At 42.0% G+C, this 20,190-nt stretch overlaps 1 protein-coding gene across 1 annotated transcript in view; it reads right to left on the reverse strand.

Moving 5' to 3' along the window:
* The window catches only part of ST5 (suppression of tumorigenicity 5), a 106,184-nt gene that overhangs the window by 65,038 nt on the left and 20,956 nt on the right, over nt 1–20,190 (reverse strand). Inside the window, exons 2-3 of the mRNA XM_009288800.2 lie at nt 10,972–12,189; nt 6,888–7,024 (exon numbers count right to left, since the gene is read on the reverse strand). Coding sequence (XP_009287075.1) covers nt 6,888–7,024; nt 10,972–12,189 — 1,355 coding nt within the window. The remainder of the gene's footprint in view (nt 1–6,887; nt 7,025–10,971; nt 12,190–20,190) is intronic.

The raw sequence follows: 20,190 nt of genomic DNA on the forward strand, positions 1-20,190 counted from the left end.
ATTTGGATAAGATTTTTCAAAAAAAAAAAAAAAAAAAAAAAAACACAAAAAAAAAATAACCAAACTTTTCTAGGCCTGGTACCAATCTGACTGGTTTGGGGCTTTATAATGATTTATTTTTCATTCAACTTTCTGACTCTGAAGAAGGCCCATGCAAACTCAGAGCTAGTTGTCCTGTTACAGTGCATAAGTAAACAAGAAGCTGATTCTCCCCAAACTGAAGTGAGATACCCAACTTGACAGAGGAAAACAGCTTAAACAATTGTGTATAACTACACTGTTTCACTTTTCAGTCACCTTGGCTGTCAATTGTAACAAGGTTCAGTTATATACCTCCAGAAGCACAGTGATTAAGTTGCTATCATCAGTCTAACTCCTCTTAAGGTGCAAAAAATATTTGTCAAGAGAAGCATCCAGCTATTGAGAGGGCTCAAAATCTCCTAAACGTGACACTGAAGAGGTCCAGAGAGCAGCAGGGTACATAAGAAACCGTCCCCAGGAGGGCCAGCTGCCCCTGGGACCATGGATTGCAGGACACTCCCAAAGGGAGCCCACCAGCAAGATCCCATTCAGAAATTCATCCTAGTTTTGGAGATCCCACAGCAGTGTTTCCAGGGCATTGCTTTACTTTCTAGACTGCTTCAGCTCTAGCTCTCAAAGCAGACACAGTAGCTGTCAGCAGCTGCTTCTCCTTCAGCTGTCTCAGTTCTGCAGTTTGCCTCCTTTTCTCACTTTTCCCCCTCTGGACAGATTTCCCACACAATTTAACTATCACTTTTTATTTAAAGCCGATCTGAAATTATCTGACTCTGCTGACTGACACCTTCACAGACTCCAGAAGAGCATTCTGACTGGCTTCAACAATTACTTCTCAATGAACATAAATACAACCAGAGATGGGCCTGAACCCAAACTCTGCCTCTGAACATTTATTTCTGAGCTGGGAAGAAGTCTGTAACCCCATCAAGAATGTGTGACTGACTCTAGTCTCCTCAATGGACCACAGAGAAACTGTGATGTGGAGATAGGGAGAAATGAGGAGAAGATGGAACTGAGTTCCAAGGCAAGCTTTCAAGCTGGCCTCTAACACCATGGACAGTATCAAAACCCCAGATCCAAAGGCCTGTGCTCTTTTAGAACCAGAACTCAGCTGCTGAATCCCAGCTTTAAAATAAAAACATTTCAACTTTTAACTCTGCATAATAACTGTGGCATTGCCCGGAGGAAATATTTTTTCACAGGAATTTGTGCCAGTTGCCTGAACCATACACTTTTGACTATCCTTCTCTTGCTGAGGTTATCTGTCCCTCTTTAACAGCTACTCCATCTGCCCAGGTTCACATTCCAGCTGCTGGAGTCTCCTTGAGTAGAGCATTTCCTCAGCCAGTGGGTATTTGATGGACTCCATCTTCCACAGTATATCCTAAAATGTCAGTTGAAAAAATACCTGCATTTAATGAACAAAGGAGCCCCATGCTGCTGACTGTATCAACCACAAGGTTAAAGGAGAGATGCATGGCCTAGTGATCTACACAGCATTGGGACCTGCCACCGAGCAGCTCTAACAAGTTTTGGCACTGATACCGATCATGCCTTTGGCATGCCACCTAACTTCTGGCATAGGCCAGGCCTGGCTATATGTAACTGGCATATGCTGGTGTCCCCAGACTTTGTGTTCCTAGGGACTCTGCTGCCAGTGAAACACCAAAACTTCCCCAGGGCAGCAGCAGACACTTATGTTCCTCCTCACAGGAATTTGATGGAGAGGAATAAACTAAAAGATCGATTTCAGCCCTGGAGCGATTCCAGCAGATCTATGCACTGGGAAAAGGCCTAGCAGGAAGCCTGCCAACGAATGCAGAGGAAGGGCTAATGTCACCCCAAAACTGCCGGGCACACACCAATGCACGTGGCCAAGATGCATGGGTTTGTCCACTGCAACCCAGCACGGTGATGACCACTCAAAAGAGCTCCAGCCACAAAGTCAAGCCAGTCTTGTCCCAAAGAAAAGTACAGCCTAATCCCAGCTGGGGACTCTAAAAGAGGTTAATTCGTTAGCATTGTCTTTCATGTTAGTTAACAGAGTTCTAAGAGTGCTTTGGACCATTGCAATTTAGTGAGCAGGCACCAGTCTTGCACGTGAGCCAGTCAGACAGAATGGGAACCTTACTGGGGCAAGACCTCTCTGCAGTAATACAGGTGGCTGAAATAAACCCATTCTTATACAAACTGCTCTTCTTATTGCACCGGTAAGAGACTACACTCATTAGAAGATGAATAATCCTGGGCTCATACACCTGGGCTATGTGCTGAATAGTCCACCTATGACTTCAAAACCAGCATGGAAGCAAGAAACCCTGTTAGTCACAGATCTTCAGGCAGGAAAAGCATTTTAATCACTTTCATTCACCTTGGGAAAAAAACGTTTTAAATGAGGGCCAGGCAGCTATAAGAGCAAATGGCTCTTGCTTGGACAGGGCAAATGGAGTTGTGCAACATCAGATTAAACATTCTCAATCTACGATGCAACGTGCACAGCCCAGCTGAGCAATGGGTCTCCTACACATCTATGTAGTGTCCTCTTAAAGGTAATCTCCACCTGTTCTACTGTGTCCAGCACTCTGAGGAGTTACAGAGTAAGAAGGCTTGCCTTGTCAAAGATTTCTTCCACTGTATTTGATTTCTGAATTGTGAGTGCAATTTCTCTTACAAACACAAACTACAATTTACATGGTTTTACTAGATTTTCTCAAGTTAAACTTAATATTGTGCCCTTAACCTTGCCTTCACTTTACTCATTCAACTTTTTTTGGTGATTATAACAAGTGATTTCTTCTAGATGTCAGGTGAAAAATGCCTCAGAGACACCAGACCTTAAATAACAATATTCAAATATCTCAACTGCATTTAGGGGAACAGACTGGAAAACTGAAACCGTATGGTACATATGACAGGAAATACTGTTGTCCACAAACACAGCAGAAGCAAACGTCTCAGACATCTCTTAATACTGTGATAGTTTCTTGAATTTGCACAAAGCCAAGCATGGTTTCCCCAACTGGATTCATAAAGCCACATCAATTTTGGTCTGATTAAAGACTCATTCAAAACCACAAGAAGCAAAACAATGTTAAGTTTACTACGACTGCCACATTCCTGTGAGTGCTAGTACAGAAGATGAATGAAGTCCACATGGTTCCTTGCACATGGAATACAGCTCTGATTAATATTAGGAATATGCACCCCTTTATACAACTGCTTTTTGATTAATGCAGAATGGATCATTATGTTCCAATCCAATACCTGTCTTGAACTTAACATGCAGGTATTTCATCTATTAAAGTGTACAAAAATATTACAAAATTAAACAAAGCGTCTGGTTCATGATGTCACTGGATTTCAAAGCACAGTCATTTTTGGTTTTAATGTACCTTAAAACCCTTTTTTTTTTTCTCTCTTTTTTTTTTAAAGCCAGCCCTCAAAGTAACATGAACTGGCCATAGCAGTTCATCACTGTCCTGGTCATTAAAGAAGGAAACAGTGTAAGGGCACCAGGAGAAAGACACAGGTTTAATGTGCATATGCATCACATGAGGAGGTAATGTAGTAACCAAAAAACCAATTACTCTAGTCCTAGCACTTACGTGCTTAGAAGCTGTATTTTGATCATTGCACTAGTCTGAGTGAGAGCACTCAGTACCCCAACACAGTGTCTTGCAGTATCTAACATTAAATATGCTTTTTAGAAGATACACCCTCTGATAGATAATTCACAACTTATCCACAGCACACCTCTGCTTTCCAATGAGGGAGAGACATCCTGCTGAGGGGCACCAGGCTGGGGGACGCAGTGACAGAGAGGAGAGCTGGGCTTCTGTCCTGGGGGACCTCAGCAAACTGAAGGAATGGCTCGACAGGAACTTCAGGAAGTTTAGGAAAGACAAATACCGTCCCACACATGGGTCAGAATAACCCTGCAACAGTACATGCCAGGGCAAGGAAGGCCAACCACACCTTGGCCTTCATTAGCAAGAGTGTGGTCACCAAGTCACGGGAAGCGGTAATTCCCCTCTATTTGGCCCTTGCAAGGCCGCATCTGGAGTATTCACAGTACCAGAGAGACTTCCAACAGACTGGAGATAGTCTAGAGCAAGACTACTAAAACGGTTGGGGGCTGGAGCATAAAACATAAACAAGAAAAGGCTGAGAGAACTGGGACTGTTTAGCCTAAAGAAGTCTGGGGGGGAACCTAACTGCTGTCTTCCACTACCTAGAAGGGGTTATGGAAAAGGCGGAGCCAGACGCTTCTTGGAGGTGCACAGTGAAAGGATGAAAGGCAACGGTCACAAATAGCAACAAGGAGAATTCTGACTGGATAGAAAGAAAAATTCCTTCACAGTGATATCAAGAAAAAATTCTTCACAGTGGAGGTTAAGCAGTGGAGCAGGAGAGAGGCAGTGGAACCATCCTCCTAAGATATTTTGAAAACTCAACCAGATGTAGCCTTGAGCAACCCGATCTAACTTTGAAACTAGCCCTGCTTTGAGCAGAGGTTGGACCAGCTGATGCCAGAGTCCCTTCCAACCTGAATTTTTTTTATGCCATCCTCCTGATATTTTGAAAACTCAACCAGATGTAGCCTTGAGCAACCCGATCTAACTTTGAAACTAGCCCTGCTTTGAGCAGAGGTTGGACCAGCTGATGCCAGAGTCCCTTCCAACCTGAATTTTTTTTATGATTCCATCTCACAGTAGAGTGCTTAGAGCACTGCTCAAGATTCACAGCCTTTTTTTCCTTGTGTTTTAACACTTACTTGCATTAAAAGTTCTAATTCTACGGGGGACACACACACTTTATTAAGTTTATTACTACAGTGACAATGTTTTAACTACCTACAAGCTTTTAGGGAGGCAGGAGATTCAACCAGGTATAGACAAAAATCCCACCACCACCTCTAAGGCAACTGTTTGCAAAGAAAACCCAAAGCAGCAGTGACAGAGTCCTTTACAGCTTTGAAGTAGATGTAAATCTATAAAATAAACTCACTCTTAGAGACACCTGGTTTGCATGAGTACAAAAGTGCTACTTAGAGTCTGGGGTCTAGCACTACTGGTATAAATTATGCAGATGTGATACACAAAACTACTATAGTTTCTTTAAAGCCGGAGATCAAACTACTTTGGCTTGTCTTTAACCACGCTTGACAGTTTATAAGAATTATACTGATTTGGTATTCCCCTCTCACTGCCTGTGTTGAATGAAGTGCTTTGGAAAGAGGTTGTTAAAAAGAGTACAAAACAATGAAGTTCTGTGTTTGTCCACAGATCTGAAATTTTGCATTCTCTTCCCACTGCCTTGCCAAAATGCCCAAATTATAATCTGCAGGGAGCTGGCTTATAGTTCCCATGAGTTGGAAAAGCCCATTATGATTTGTTTTACTGAACCCAAGATTTCTTTTCATTTGAAGAAAGCTTCTTACCAGTCCTGCACATTTTATTTTGATATTTAACAAACGATAGCAAGGAAAAGAAGCATTACCACCTAACATCTGGCAACACGTTGACAGGTCCTGAGCAAAGATGAGCACTGTAAGTAATGCACAATACATTTTCAAGTGTGAATTGCATGGTGGTCTGACTGTTCATGGAGAAGGCTGATGATCATATAAGGACGCTCTCCACAGAAAAAAACCTTTTTATTATCTACATAAGCTCTCATTTTTATTAACAGACACTGAACAGCAGCATTTTTTTTGTGTTCTGAAAGCATTTTTTTGAAAGGCATAGAGGGAGAGTACAGCTGGAAATGGAAAGAGTAAATTCCTGTTTTTACTGAGGCTGACAAGCCAAAGACAGAATTTGGGTATAAGGACAAAGAGCCCCAAGCTGCAATTTGTGGCCACTGTTCCTTGCTGTATCAACTGATATGACCAAGAAGAGTTTTGTTCCATTGTCTTTGTTTGCCCTTCAAACATTTGTAAGCAGTATTAGAGTGCCTCTGGTCCTCCTTTTTACCAGACTAAACAAGACCAGCTTGTCAGTGTCTCTTCAGAGGACATGTGCTTTAGGGCCCCTGACTATCTTGGTAGCCCTCCAGTTTTCAGTAGATAAAGATTCATTGTCCAAAGTAAAATGAAGTACCCTTTGTATCTGTTGTAATAATACAACACTGAAAGAGTTAAAAACAATGCAGATATTCATCACTTGTGTGGAAAATCTGTGCTCTGAAGGGCTGCCCAATTTTCAGTAATTATAACAACTTTTTTGATGTTAAAAGAATGTATGCATAGGCCATACATTTCCTTCTAAGACCAAAAGAAACATGTTTTTCTTGTGAAGCTTAATCAAAACAGTGTTTGTTGTGCATTCCTGATGGCTGTATAGCTAAAGGAAATTAATTTTTCTTTAACCAGCAGCTGGGACTTAGGGGAGACCACAAACAGTGATACAAACAACTGCTTTGGGGCAGTTCACACAGGAGTCCTGAAAAGCTCAGGCTGACCACACAAGGCCTATGAGGTTAATCTTGCTATTGGATAGTTCTGTAAACACTATCTCAAGTTCAGTTCTTTACATTTTTACACCACTCAAGGCTTCAAGCCAAGGCCTTGATAAAAAGAATGATTTGGTTCTTGAAAAGCATGGCAGAAAGCTGACCAAACAGTCTGTTTCCAATACCACCCGATGAAGTCTGAAGGAATCAAGACCTCCTGCATGCAGACTGGGAGTTATATTTGCACTGATGCATCAAACCCATTTACCCTCCATTTAATCTCTCTTTACTGACAGCACTGAACCTTCTTGCACAGGTTGTGTTCAACAATAGACGGTCTGACCACAACTGCTCAACATCCTGCTGTGAGCCCATGTACTGCAACAGGTTCTTACCTACAATGTCTTCATAGGCATTTTCTTCTAAAGTGCTCTTGGATCCAAATTTATGCTGGCTCTCAGTCCCATTTTCAGTTGGGGAGGGAGGGTACAGGGATTGCAGACTTGACGCATCCTCAAACTCGAAGGATTTTCTAAAGTTTAAAACAATAAGTAATTAGTAACTAGAATGCAAAATGACTCAAACACTTAGCCGAGTATTTGTTTGCTAAGAAATATACATAATATGACCAATAAAAAAAAAATCACACATCATGCAAGAACTAACTTTTAGAGGACCTCAAGTCCTGTACTCACAGCGGTCTTTACTATAGCAATCCGTGACACTTTTATGAGGTTGGAAGTATTGTTATCCCCATTATGTGGACAGGGAGAAAATACCAAGAAAGTATGTGATCTTTTTCAAAGGTTACAGAGTAAGTTAGCAGCACAGTCCTCAGATTAGAAATTGCTTTGCTCTTGCCAGGGGCCCCAGAAACATGTGGCCATCTCTCCTCAAGAAAAAGACATTTCTCTGGAAAGCATTCCTCCACCGGTTGCTCTGGGAGACGTAGCCCTTAGTTTGAAAACACTCACATGTCTTGAACCTCTAGATATGTTCCCGCATAAAGGTCAGCGTACAAATGCCAAAGGCAGACTCGTGTGAAAGTCAGCCATTTCACTTGCACACCCTGCATCAAGCGCTGGCAGCAAAGGACAAAGCATGGAGGAAGTTAAGGCTCTCTGGGGTAGACGAGCAGCCCAGGCTGATGGCTGGGGGCCTGAAGGTTCAGGCTTTCTGGCAGGAAGGTGAGAGGCAGCTGGGTCAGATGAACCCATACAACTTGTCTCCCACTCGGGTACTCGAAGGAGAGGTGATTCACTGCCTCTCACCCACATCTGTCCCAGCGCTGCCGAGCAGCTCTGGGTAGAAAGGAGCCCCAGCCCTCCCCATTCTCCAGTTTGCCCATCACTTGTTCTCTGAGGCAACATCTACACTGAAGTTGAGAGGTGCATGGTTTGCATTGCCAGTTGTACAGGGGCTAGTATTCATTTGATTGATTTAGTACTGAGGATGAAATGGTGTGAAAAATGGGCTCAGGTTGGAGTGTAAATCCCGGGGTGCTGTAAGGCTTGCAGAGACTGTGCTGATGGCCATACTTCACTCATTGATACCCAAACTAGATGAACAGTAAATCATCCTGCCATCAACGCCCTTTCGTCTTCTCCCCAGCTGGAGTGAAACATATGTTGACAGCATATCCATATGGCAGTGGCAGAGTCTCATGAGAAACTTCAGTGTGTTAATTGGCTCAAGAGTATCCCTACAGGCAATATAGTGACTATCATACAGACACTGCATTTGACAAAGGCATTTCCTAGTTGTCTGCTGGAGCAGACTTATGGGTCTGGGGCAGGCTTAGGAGCCCCCTCTCTCTCCTTTCCCTAATTCTTAAGAATATCCAAGTCTGTGTTATACACATCGGGATCATGGCAGAAACATGCCGTGCATTTCAGATCCAGACATCCACTCCTCCACACCTACTGGCAGTTATAAAAGATGCTTAGGCACTGAAGACATACCTGTGCACGAAATGAGACTTTCTAAAGTAGTTAAATATCCAACTCGTAGATTTCAAGGCAATGCTACGATGCAGTGACACTGCATAGGACCACGGGAATGGTTTTGTGGACTAGTACTCAGCTGTGGTCCATCTGTCCCAAGCCTATCCTGTGACACTCCTCTCCTGCGCTGTGTCTGTGCGAGAGAATCTCCATCCGCTAGGGAACATCCAGCTCACATCAATCTGAAGTGTAGAAGCTACCATGGGCACCAGGTCATCTGAATACAGACTGGCTGTATGCTAGCAGGCAAATATGAGAGACTTCCTCCATTTTACTATAATATTGAATTAGCCACCACAAAGAAAACGAGTGTTTTCAAGCAAAATATTAGAAGAACAAATATCCACAGTCCATTCTCATGACATTCCAGTGAGTGTAAACCACACGTATGTTCAATCTGAAACATGCAGTTACAAGCTGTAGACATAATGAATCACGTCTGTTCTCAAAAAGAGAACAGTTTGGAGACTGAGATTTCAATAACTAATATTAATAAAATACTGTCATTCTTAGACGACTAGTATGGTCTCAAGCTCTTTGTAAATGTTGGAATTCTCCTTACTGTAACTAAAGGAAGGACAGTAGCAAAGACAATAAAATTAAGATTTTATAAAGGATTTCCACCCAGCCTTGAAGTCAGCTGGCAAACCTGCAATTTTGGGACATTGATTTAAACTTACTTAGATCATCATTAATCAGATGTAAGTCCAGAGAAATCACTAAACTACAGTAGGGTAAAGCTGTTACAAGCAAGTGGGAACCCACCCTGTACAACGTCAAACTGATTTGCAAGAATCCTCAGGTACACATAATAACACTGTAAATCCTACAACTTATACTGCACTAATCACAACTTAAATTGATAAATATTGCTTTTATTTTGGGCTCATACCTACTAGCCCCACCCAGGAATGAGGCTCCATTGCTGAACCGTGCTGTTGTCTAACTCCGCTATGACAGGGGACTGAACCTGCAGAACAGTAGGTGCAAGCATGAATTGTACCTCTTCTTGAAAGAAGTTTCAAAACTTCATCTCACAAACTCATGGTAACAAAATACTGTGGTTCTCAGATGACTTGTATGGTCTCAAACTCAGTGAGAGTTGTGTACTCAGAGACTGACTTTGATCACTTAGCTGCAGGTCGCATGGTGATTCTGTGCAAGAATAATCTCCTGTTATTCATTCCTCTCCGCCACCCACCTCACAGACCATTTTACCACTTGCCCCTTAATTTTCCAATAAAGGCTATCATTTATAGCAGAACATTCAAAAATTATTATCTTCTGTACATTGGAAATGCTGTGCGGAACAAAATGAGGTCAGCTTTATTTCACAAAATCTTGTTAAAATCTAGATTTACTTCCTCTAACTGAGATTACTGCAGGAACTCAAAGATAAGCACTGTTAATCAGAGCTTGGCTTTCCACATTTCCCCCCACCGCCTTTCTCAGAGAAACAACGCACATCAGCAGAGTTGCTTGATCCCTTTCAGAAGCAGGTGTCTTTTGAAAGTAAAGAACAGAATCTGAAGGCTCCTCTTCTCCTTTTCCTGCCTCAGCGTACTTCAGGTCAGGTTGTGCTGACATAAACTTTTAATTAACTGAGCCAACATCAAGCACCAGATACTGAATTGATAGTGTGCATTTGAGATGCTGTTTAGCAGTTATGTGCAAAGCTCATCACTAAATACCAAGAGTATGCGTGTATCATACACATGCATAGATAGGTGAACTTGTTAAAAATGCTGTACTTTGAATGCTTAACAACAACTATGCCTACAATTTTCTAAGCGGTGAGCAGAATGAGTTGTACCATTTCCAAAAAGTCAAGGGGAATCATGTAATTAAAACAAGCCAAGCTCCACAGACTGCTGGGGAAATGTAGCCATACACTCTGCTCATCATTAACTCAGGAAGGATATAAAGGCCTTCCTGTGCTAAAACATATTTTTCTCAGCATTAATCCTCTACAGCTATTGATAAGTAACTTAGGACAACATTTCTAAGCGCTGAACTAAATTCAACATTGCATAAAACTGACACAACTGCTGTGGTAACAAGCTTTGGAAACACAAACCCTCTGCAGGTATGTTTTGCAGTGAACAGGCAGACAGGACTATGACAGACCAGCTATGGTCCCACTACAAGAGGATAATGAAATTGTGCTCCTATAAAAATCTCAAATCAGGGCTTATGTGCCAAAATGAACGAGATAACCTTTACCACACATGACCTAGAGCCTTTTCCAGGGATCGAGCAATGCAGGTTGGCATTGCTGTAGCCATGTAAAAGTATTGTACCAGTTCATCCCATCAGTGCAGTCCAGAGGAAAAAATATTTGTCTTGCACGCAATTCCTAGCATTTCTCAGGTCAAAAGCATTGCATTAGAGGGAGAATTTAAAATATTTTTACTAAAAAAATATAGCACATTTATTTATTTGAAGATTGAGCACAAGACATTTCCTTGAATTTTACCTATTCTGGGATTTTCTGTGAAAGCGCGACTCTTTCTTCGGCCTTCTGGTCACGGGGGGTGCAGGGGTGGACGGGAGGGGAGGAGGAGCAGCAGGTGTAGGAGATGGAGGTAGGCCATTGCTTGGTTTACTTTTGTGGTTTTTGTCTGCTTCATATTCAAAGGTGCGTTTGGGCTTGGGGACAGGATTCACTGTGGTGTTAGCCGGGCTTTCGAGGAGCAGTTTAGGGCCAGCTGAGTTTGCAGTAACCCCCTGTTTTGTCTTACTGCTTTTCTCAGCCTCAGTAGGTGTTTCTGGTTCACTCCCCAAAATAACATTCCCTCCTTTGCTATCACTTAGGGTTCCACTCAGTCCCTCCACAGTACTCAGAGTCACAGACTTTTTCCTCCCTTTGTCAACACTGTAACAGCTACTTGGTAACTGGGGGAGGCCTCTGCCGGGCTGCTCTTTCAGTGCCTGCTCGATCTTCTGTATTCTGTTGAGCACGGCAGAGGACTCTTTCCTCACGTGGCCCTTGACGAAAGCGGCAGAAGGAGGCTCGCTCCTGCCTAATCTCTTTTCGAAGCGATGGCAGGAATCCCTGTCCAGCAGTTCCTCCTCCTCTGTTTCCGGGTAAGAGCACTCAGAAAATGTTCGGCTCATTCTTCTGAGCCCTTTGAAATCGAACGTCTTCTCGCTGCAGGGAGAGGTCAGCACACTGGGGCAACTCTCACTGCCCGACCTCTCCCCAGCATCCCTCTTGTCCACACATGCACTCATCCTGGGGGACAGCTCCCGGCGACACTCCCATTCTGTGATCTTCTGCCTGATGTCCAGCGCCTGGGAGCGGACGCTCGCCCGGCTGAGTGAGAGGTTCCTCAAGTTGGTGGCAGTGCCCAAGGACAGAGTGCTCCGGGCAAGCGGATGGCCCCCTATTGCTTCCCCATCTTGAGCCTCCTTTGGACTCTCCTTTTGGTCCTCGGCCTTGAACACGGACAGCCTTTTATCCAAAGCACCCACGCTGATGGCTTTGAGAGGGTGGCTTGGGGACTCGGTGTCTGATGCGCTTGTGGACGTACTTCGCAGCGTAGATGTGCGGCTGCTCCAGTCCTTGAGGCGCAGTCTGGAGTTGGAGACTTTGGTGAGCCGAGTAGAGCGGCAAGAGTCCTCACTATCGCTGAGGGGGTAGGCTGGGCTTCTTCGCGGGGACAAAAGAGGTGGTGGAGAGACTGACTGACACCTAGAAGCAGAAAGAAATAAAAAATCAAGTCCTTGGGGAAACTAGAGTTATTTGCCAAATTTCTTCTGGCTGCAGGTAAAGCAGAGGATGTCTGCATGCTGCAAAACTACCCCAAAGCATCACTAAATACCATTCAGCCACAGAGTCAGGGGCAGGGTATGACAGCAATTAACTGATATCAGTGATGAGCTGATGAGCAGAGCATTCAGCACGTCCAAAGCCAGTTTTCTCACATGTATATGACCCCCAGCTTTTCCAAGTTTCCCAAGTTTAAAGACAGCTGAGATTCTTACAGCAAACCATTGCCTGGAATGCATCTACCACCTCCAGCAGAACAGCTCCCTGGCCTCCCAGATTAAGGATTCCCTCTGCAGGAAAAGGAGATTGTCAGGGAGAAGATTCCCACTGCAACAAAAGTGGGAAAGACTGACCAACAAGGAGCACAGTTTACTCACTGGTTGCAGTGAGCAAACCAATTTAAAAAGCTGTCAGTTTTTAATTCATAACATCTGAAGCAAAGTATCTCCATAGTCAGCCACTGCAGTATTTTAGCCACAGCATTTCAAATCTCCAGTGTATAGAGTAAACTAAATAAAACAGCAAAAGGAAGACCTGTTTTGTTTTTGGTCTGATGTTGCGGCCAACAGATTAAATTCTCCTTATCAAAGAGAAGAGAAGTAATTTCTTATCAAAAGAATATTACAGACTGAAAAAACATATTAATCTGCCCACAGTATATGTTGAAGAATATAAACTATACAGAAAGGTCTCAGTGTTACCCTGGAAAAAACCTTCAGAACAAATTTTTGCCATGGTTTGCAAAATCATCCATTGTTACTAGGGTTGTGTACATTGTTGCAAAGACTTTTAAGAACAAAAAGGCAAAAGGAAATTAAACAACACATTAATCAGCTGGCTCATCACCGATGAGCCAGCAATAAGAAAACTAAGCCAAAATCATGTCAAAAAAAGGGGGTTTACTGCTCTGCCACAATACATACATACAAATCATAGCAGAAATAATCACGACTCCTTTGACATTTTGCCCTAGCAACCTTTCCGTTCCAAACAGTATGGAAAGAAGAGGAAAGATCCAAAAGTAATGCTTTGCATATGCAAATTCCTGTTCTATGAAGATTGTGGACAATAAGTTGTTTTTTTATAAACCATCCTGTATACATAAAAGCAAATGGATAAACTATTTGACCAAAAGAAATCATGGGAACAAATGTCTCCGCTATAGCAAAGGGAGAACAGATTCAGAAGATCCCTGCTGCTATACAGTTTTCTCCCCAACAGCCAGCCAATAGCTACAGGCACAGGTGCCAAGTTCTGTGCGTTAATCTGAAAGTCCAGAACACTGAGGCAATTTCTGAAAAATTTTCTTTGACACGAGATATTTCCTTCTCCTTCAAACACATCCCCAAACCAAATTATTAGATTTCATCCCGGTTTCCTACAGTGGATACTTTGCAAGCAAAGCTCAGAAGTATCACAAAAGAGGAAAGTTCTGGTCAGAAAAGGACAATGATCAATTTATCACAGAAAGGAACTTATATCTTTTTCAGAGTCCTGTGATAATCAAGCCTTTTTGGCACAGAAGTTGCACTTCTTGGAGACTTCTGTTTCTTCATAGTTTTGAAAAATAAACGTGCCCATAGGAAAAGAGAGATCTCGTGCCAAAGACAATGGCAAATACTCCACCAAGCTTAAAGCTTCCTCATTTCAGGATAGAAAGGATGCATGTCAAAATACACTCTTTTCATCCTAGAAGTTAAATTTCCTGCTATTCTATACAGCTTCAGACAGGTGTTTTAAGAGATCTCAGAAGATCAAAAGCAGGTGACAGGTGATGAGTGGTTTTGGCTGGTTGTTGCAGTGTAGAGTTTGTAGTGAATTACCTAGAATTACCTTGGCCTACACACCTTTACAGTGCCTGAAGATGCAACCTAAATCAGCCTCCTCAGACTTGGTGGGGTGTCCCGATTCTTCATTATTCCTGTCTGTCCCATCTCAATCTCTTCAGTTTAATACCACAAAATCAAAATTTTATATTATTCTTAACGCTCCTTTAGCTTAGACTTGAGATCCTGTTCTCATAACTCCTGTATGTGGTGCAGGCCTGGCTCCAGAGCTGCACTGACATTTCTCTCAATGAAACAGGTATCACCTGGTAGAAGTGTATTTTACATATAAAGACTACAGCCTCCACTGCAGCCCTTGAAGCTGCATATTAGCTAAATCCGCTATCAGGATTCAGCTAGGGGATAGGGACAGATCCTGCAAAGAGGCCATGTGGAATGCTTTAGCATGTTAAAACTTATTTATTAGATTCTAAATGATAATCTGCATTGACAATAGCAAGAATAAAATACAAAATGACTGGGGTAATGTCAGTAATGGGACAGCCAAAGTGAAGGACGTGCTGGCAATCCTCTCTCTGCCTTTGACTCACTATATAGAAAATACTGTAGGCATAGTCCCTCATCTCCTTACACTCTAAGAAACATCTTTTTGGTTGTTTTCACTGTCAGGAAAACGTTTGTTGACTCATCAGTAGTCAACATAACCTGCAGAAGTTGCAAAACATTTCTTTTTAGAGATATGAACCATTCTTTTAAATCTCAGGTCCCCGGGTAAGGCAACTGCACTTAAGGGTCTATCTTGAAACCCCTGAATTCAGTTACAAACCTTCCACCCACTTCCACTGTGCAAGATTGGGGCTGTAGAGCAACAGGCCCTCTGGAGGTGTATGCTGTTAAGTACTCGGGATACCACAGTTAAGAAAAAGATTCTGTTTTACATTGCATTAAATTACATTGCTGTAAATTTAAGTAATCCAGATAGAAGCTACAGGACTAATTCAACAAAAAAGAGAAACAAAGCTTTGTCCTTATGGCTTCAGGCATATGTTCTCTAAAGGACAGTGGCAAGTAACAGAATGAAGAGAAAAAAAAAAAGTCCAAAAGGTGATCAGTGGATAATAAAATGGTCCTTCCCCAAGGAACCTACTTTCATTAGAAGAATATTCTCTTGAAGGCACAATAGTTCCACAGACTTTAAAACTCGTATTATTGGACAGAGACAAAAAATTAAATAACTTGCAAACTTCCATACAAAGATTGTAAAGCAAAATGTTTTTATTGAAGTTTTCTACATACACAATGATACATGCAGCACCTTACAAAGCATATCATTATATACACCTTCAAGATATTAGTATAAACAACATAAATAAAGATTATGGAATCAAGTTTAGATTTCTTAGCAAGTTCACTTGAATAGCACCTTCTTTCTGGGCAATGACATTTCTTTGAGAATATCAGCATTTCACAGATCACATTGGAATAAGTTGCTTCGATTCCCTATCTGATAAGGGTATTCTTCCAACACACAGCCTTTAGGTGAGCAGCTCTCAAACCACTGGCAAGTCAGCAGTGAATTGCAGTCTCAAAGGCAAATCACCTGCCAAGGAGCCCACAATGTCTTGTAAACAGGGCAGAGACCTTGAAACTACCTTCCTGGTGGGACTCATTGCTGCACAGTGAAGGGAGTAGAGAGAATCTGAGAGGTGGTTTCCAGCCCTCTAGACCATGCTTAGCTTTGCTGCTGTGAGTTGTTCCCTGAGAAATCAGCAGAATTACCCGCAGTAGGAGAAAACTGATAATATCAGTGACATTCTGTAGGATTTTGAACTCTAGATATAACTGAGTTTTAAATTCTGATTCAGTCTCTTCGCTCCAGTTTCTCTTTTTCTCACCCAAACATAGAAAAAACTTTTAATTTACAAAAACTGTAATTCTCCAGGCCTGCTCTCAAATAAAGATATGGTTTCCATGGATCAATGTATGTATTCATATCATTTTCCCTAATAAAGGCTAGTATCAACAGGCATCTCCTTTCACCAGTACCGATGAACACCTGTGGATAACAGCGGAGCTGTTTCTCATCTGCACTGAGAACAGAATCACTTGCCACATTGCTTTGAGATAATTTGCACCCTACTCATCACAAAGCAGAAGATGCAAAAACTGAATTCCTGCCCTGTTTGTGAGGCGTCTAGCAAGGCGGACGTGTACTAAAAAAAAAAAAAAATATCTATGGTGATGGAGAAGGGCTGGTTCTTGGTGCCATAAATGCCTGAGCCCTCACCCTATATCTGACTCAAAAGTCAGAAAGTCTCTGATTTTGGACAGGACACCAATCTTTACCTACCTGCAAAACATGGGTGCTAACACTTGGCTGTGTGTAGAAGAAGGAGAATTTAATTCCTGGAGATGACTCTGAAAGTGGGCAATTCAAAATCAGTACCAAAAGCAGTGAGCCTGGCCTTTTGATCCAGCTGATACACAGCTCCTGCCACCTTCCATTGCCAAACATTAACTCCAGAAAAGAGGAGAAATGAATGGCAGACAGAGTGCTGACAACTCCCACGACTTCACGAGATAGTTTTCAACAAGAGGAGGCAGCCAGAATGGTGACCAAAGAGCTGCCTTTATACATCTTTTGGAAGTGAAAGTACAGTGGAAAATAAGAATATGCGTTTACCGAGGAGTTTGCATCCATGATCCACACGCTTTTTATAAACACTGATAACAATATTAAGTTGCATTTCAGACCAGGTATTAAAGGTGACTGGAGGGTGGTTAAGTGACTTGCCTGGAAAGAGTTAACAGGATTCCTAACTCCCACTGCCCTGCTCTGACTTCTGAGCTAAGCAGCTCAGACTCCACAGCACTGTTTTAGTTCTCCTGAAGTGTCAGGAGCGACTCCACAGATCATCCTGTGCTGAGGAAAGACAAGTTGGCTGAAACTGCTCAGCTATCTTTCAGTTTTGCAAATCCCGTCTGCCCTGCTTAAACGAACACTTATAGAATAATAAGACAGTTTTTGGCTCTCTGATCTAGGGGATTTCCCACGTCAACATGCTCATGCTTGGGAGCCCATTTACTGAAAAAAGAGCAAGAAACATGTTGACAAAAAGGTACTGGGTCTTTCCAGGCTCCTGTTGATGAGATCCTGTCATTTCACAGTAACACTGATGTTTGGTGAGATGATGCAAAAATCACACGCTGTTTTTATTCCTCAGGACTTTCTCCCCCCTTTTGCTAGGAAAATATTGCTTTCTTAGTATTTTATTTAGGTTTTCCGCTTATCCCTGATTTTTCTCAGGGCATTGTGCCATTTCATCAGGACAACCTAACCTGTTTCAGAGCAATGATAACAACATCAGAATCAGCTGTGACCCTGAGCATGTTAGTTTGTGTATTGAGCAGATTTGGCCTGCCACACATGACTAGAGACTTATTGTTGCTCTAGCCAACATTTAAAGAGGTCTGAAACAAAAGCAACAGAAATTTCTCCTTGCAAGAGCAGCAAAACTAATTTTTAAAAAAAAAAAATCATTTTCTCAGTAATTGAGTATACAGAATGTTTCTCAAGAAAGATGTGAAGAAACACATCTTCATCCACTATATTGTTAGAATATCCATCTTCAGCTGGATCCTGAGATCAGCAGGGCTCCAGTACAGACACTGAAGCTGCCCTGATTTCAGGTAATTGAGGATCTAACTACAAAATTCTCAGGAAATTTGTAAGAGAGAATGCTAGGAAATGCTCAGCTACCAACTTCCAAATTATTTCATATGACACAACAAATTAATAATATTTTATAATTAATGATGATCTTCATTTCTTTAAATAAAGAACCTCTCTCTCAAGCAAAAGATTGCACAAAAATGATCATTTGAAGCACTAATTCAGATATCCATTGTTAACATTCCATCGGAAAGAATGGTAAAGCCCACACCTTTCTGGCATCTTGTTAGACTTTTTGGCTACTGAGGAAACAAAATGGATTTGTTCAGACTTCAGGATGAAAAACTGAAATTATCTTTATAACTGAATGTTGAAAAACCCCTAAATCCTGGGGATTTTATTGTGTGCCCAGATGAGCTTATCTATGTCCAGATCTTCAACCAGTATAAGCCTCCAAATAGTTGAAAGGCAAGTGAAATAAGAAACTCAGAGAACAAGATATAACTTATTGGATCCTTGGATTTTCAAAAGGATATTTTCTCCCATACAAGTGTAACTTCTCACCACATTAAAAAGCTGTACTTGCATTTTTGTATTCAGACTAAAAATGGAGTGTATTATGGGTTCAGACCTGACTTCTACCCATAATTCAGGATGCAGAAACAAAAATGAGGATGCACATTTTTTGAACTGAGCAAGAGGCAGGACGATGTCCACCTGAAAGTAGAGCCTTGTATGGTCAGACTGTAACAGTGGTTCAGCAGCACAGAAAGGTCCCTTGAGTTAGGAGCAGCTCCTACTTGGTTCCAGTCAGCATGAGTGCGAATGCTGGGATCCATCCTTCCCAGAGCAAGGCAAAGTGAGAGGGAAGCACACCCTACTCATCTGTTATCTGGAACCACGTGCACTGTGCACATTTTGATGCAGCACTACTGAGAATGGATGTAATGGCTTGCTATGGTATTCATTTCCATTGAACTTCCACTTCATTTGACATTGTAGGTAGATGAGAGAAAATGTGCAGAGACCAACAGAAGCTCAAATTAGAACCGTGTTTCTGCGTCATTACTTCTATGACCTGGAGAAAACAAGCACTTTTGAAAAGGTTCAGTACCGACAGCTCCTTGTAACTAGTACAGTTTCACACCACCCTAAAGGCACTGCTGCCAGGAAATCACCCAGCAAACAAACAGAAAAACACTCTTCTGCCTCTCAGACACACGCTTGTGAAAGCTCCTGGTACGAATCAATACTTTTGCACAAACAAAAACTGAACACACTACTGCAGTACAGCAATCTTCCAGTCATGCCTCTTCAAGCGCAAAAAAGCAGAGTAATTCGAAGGCGGCCAAAAATCTTAATGACTTTGATTGAAGCAATGTTGAGGGACACTTCCCAAAAAATTCCCTCTTCCTCTCTCTATACAAGAACTAGGAATAATTTCCTCTGTGCTTTCCTCCAAAGAGCTATGAGAAGTCCACTTTTAGCTATCAAACACTACCAGTTAGTGGTTTGGTTACATTTTGAGATCAGTTATGAAACAAGCCACCGGACAGAGAAGCAAAGATTCAGCATCATTTGCTTGTGACACTTTGCCATTTCCTTTCATTTCCTCACCCGTAGCTATGTCCTCACCAGTGGGGACAGAAAGGCAGTAACTGATTGCTGCAAAGCACTCAGCAAGGCATTACTGTGAGGCAGCAACAGCGAATGTTCAGGGGACAAATGCAGGTAGTCAGACTGGTCTAACTGGGTTACTAGGTGGTTAGCATGAGGGTCAAAGGTACAACCATCACCAAAATACGTGGTATGAAATGGCTTTGTTGCTTAGCTGAGATGGCCCAAGAGGATCCCATGTATTGATGATACTTTGAGTTTTGACATTTTCTTTTCAAATATAAATGAGCATCTAGGCTTGGACAACTGCCTTGTATACGACATTAAAGAAGATGAATCTTTCATTGTACTAATTGTACCAGGAGTAGAAAAGGACTTTAAAATCAATGTTATTGTTACTCCTTGTAACTAGGGATTTTGGAAACATTAAGACAAAAGGGACCTCCTGCACTACTGAATTTAAATCCAATTTTGTTTGGCAGTAAACCTTTCTATTACAATATATTCTGCACTCTGGCACAGCATACAGTATTGTAATTTTCTACATAACTCAAGTAGATAACTACAGATGATATTTAATTATCTTAAATCTAAATAAGAGCTTATGTTGAGTAAAGGAGGTGAACTTTTCACACTCAGTGCTGCACACACAGTAGTAAGGTGGTTTTTGAGCTGATTCAACTTGCTAATGAAGCAAGTAGTACAACTTGTCATATCTTGCCTCTTGCTTGGAAAGGAAAGTGATGTAAGTGGCAACAGAACAACCCCTCTTCCACCAGACCCTTTATGATTTTTGAGCTCTCACCAGGCATATGGCTCAAAATCCCCGAAAATCTGCATTCCAGA

This window comes from Aptenodytes forsteri, unplaced genomic scaffold (assembly GCF_000699145.1).
Source record: "Aptenodytes forsteri isolate BGI_AS27 unplaced genomic scaffold, ASM69914v1 Scaffold8, whole genome shotgun sequence".
NCBI classification, from domain to species: domain Eukaryota; kingdom Metazoa; phylum Chordata; class Aves; order Sphenisciformes; family Spheniscidae; genus Aptenodytes; species Aptenodytes forsteri.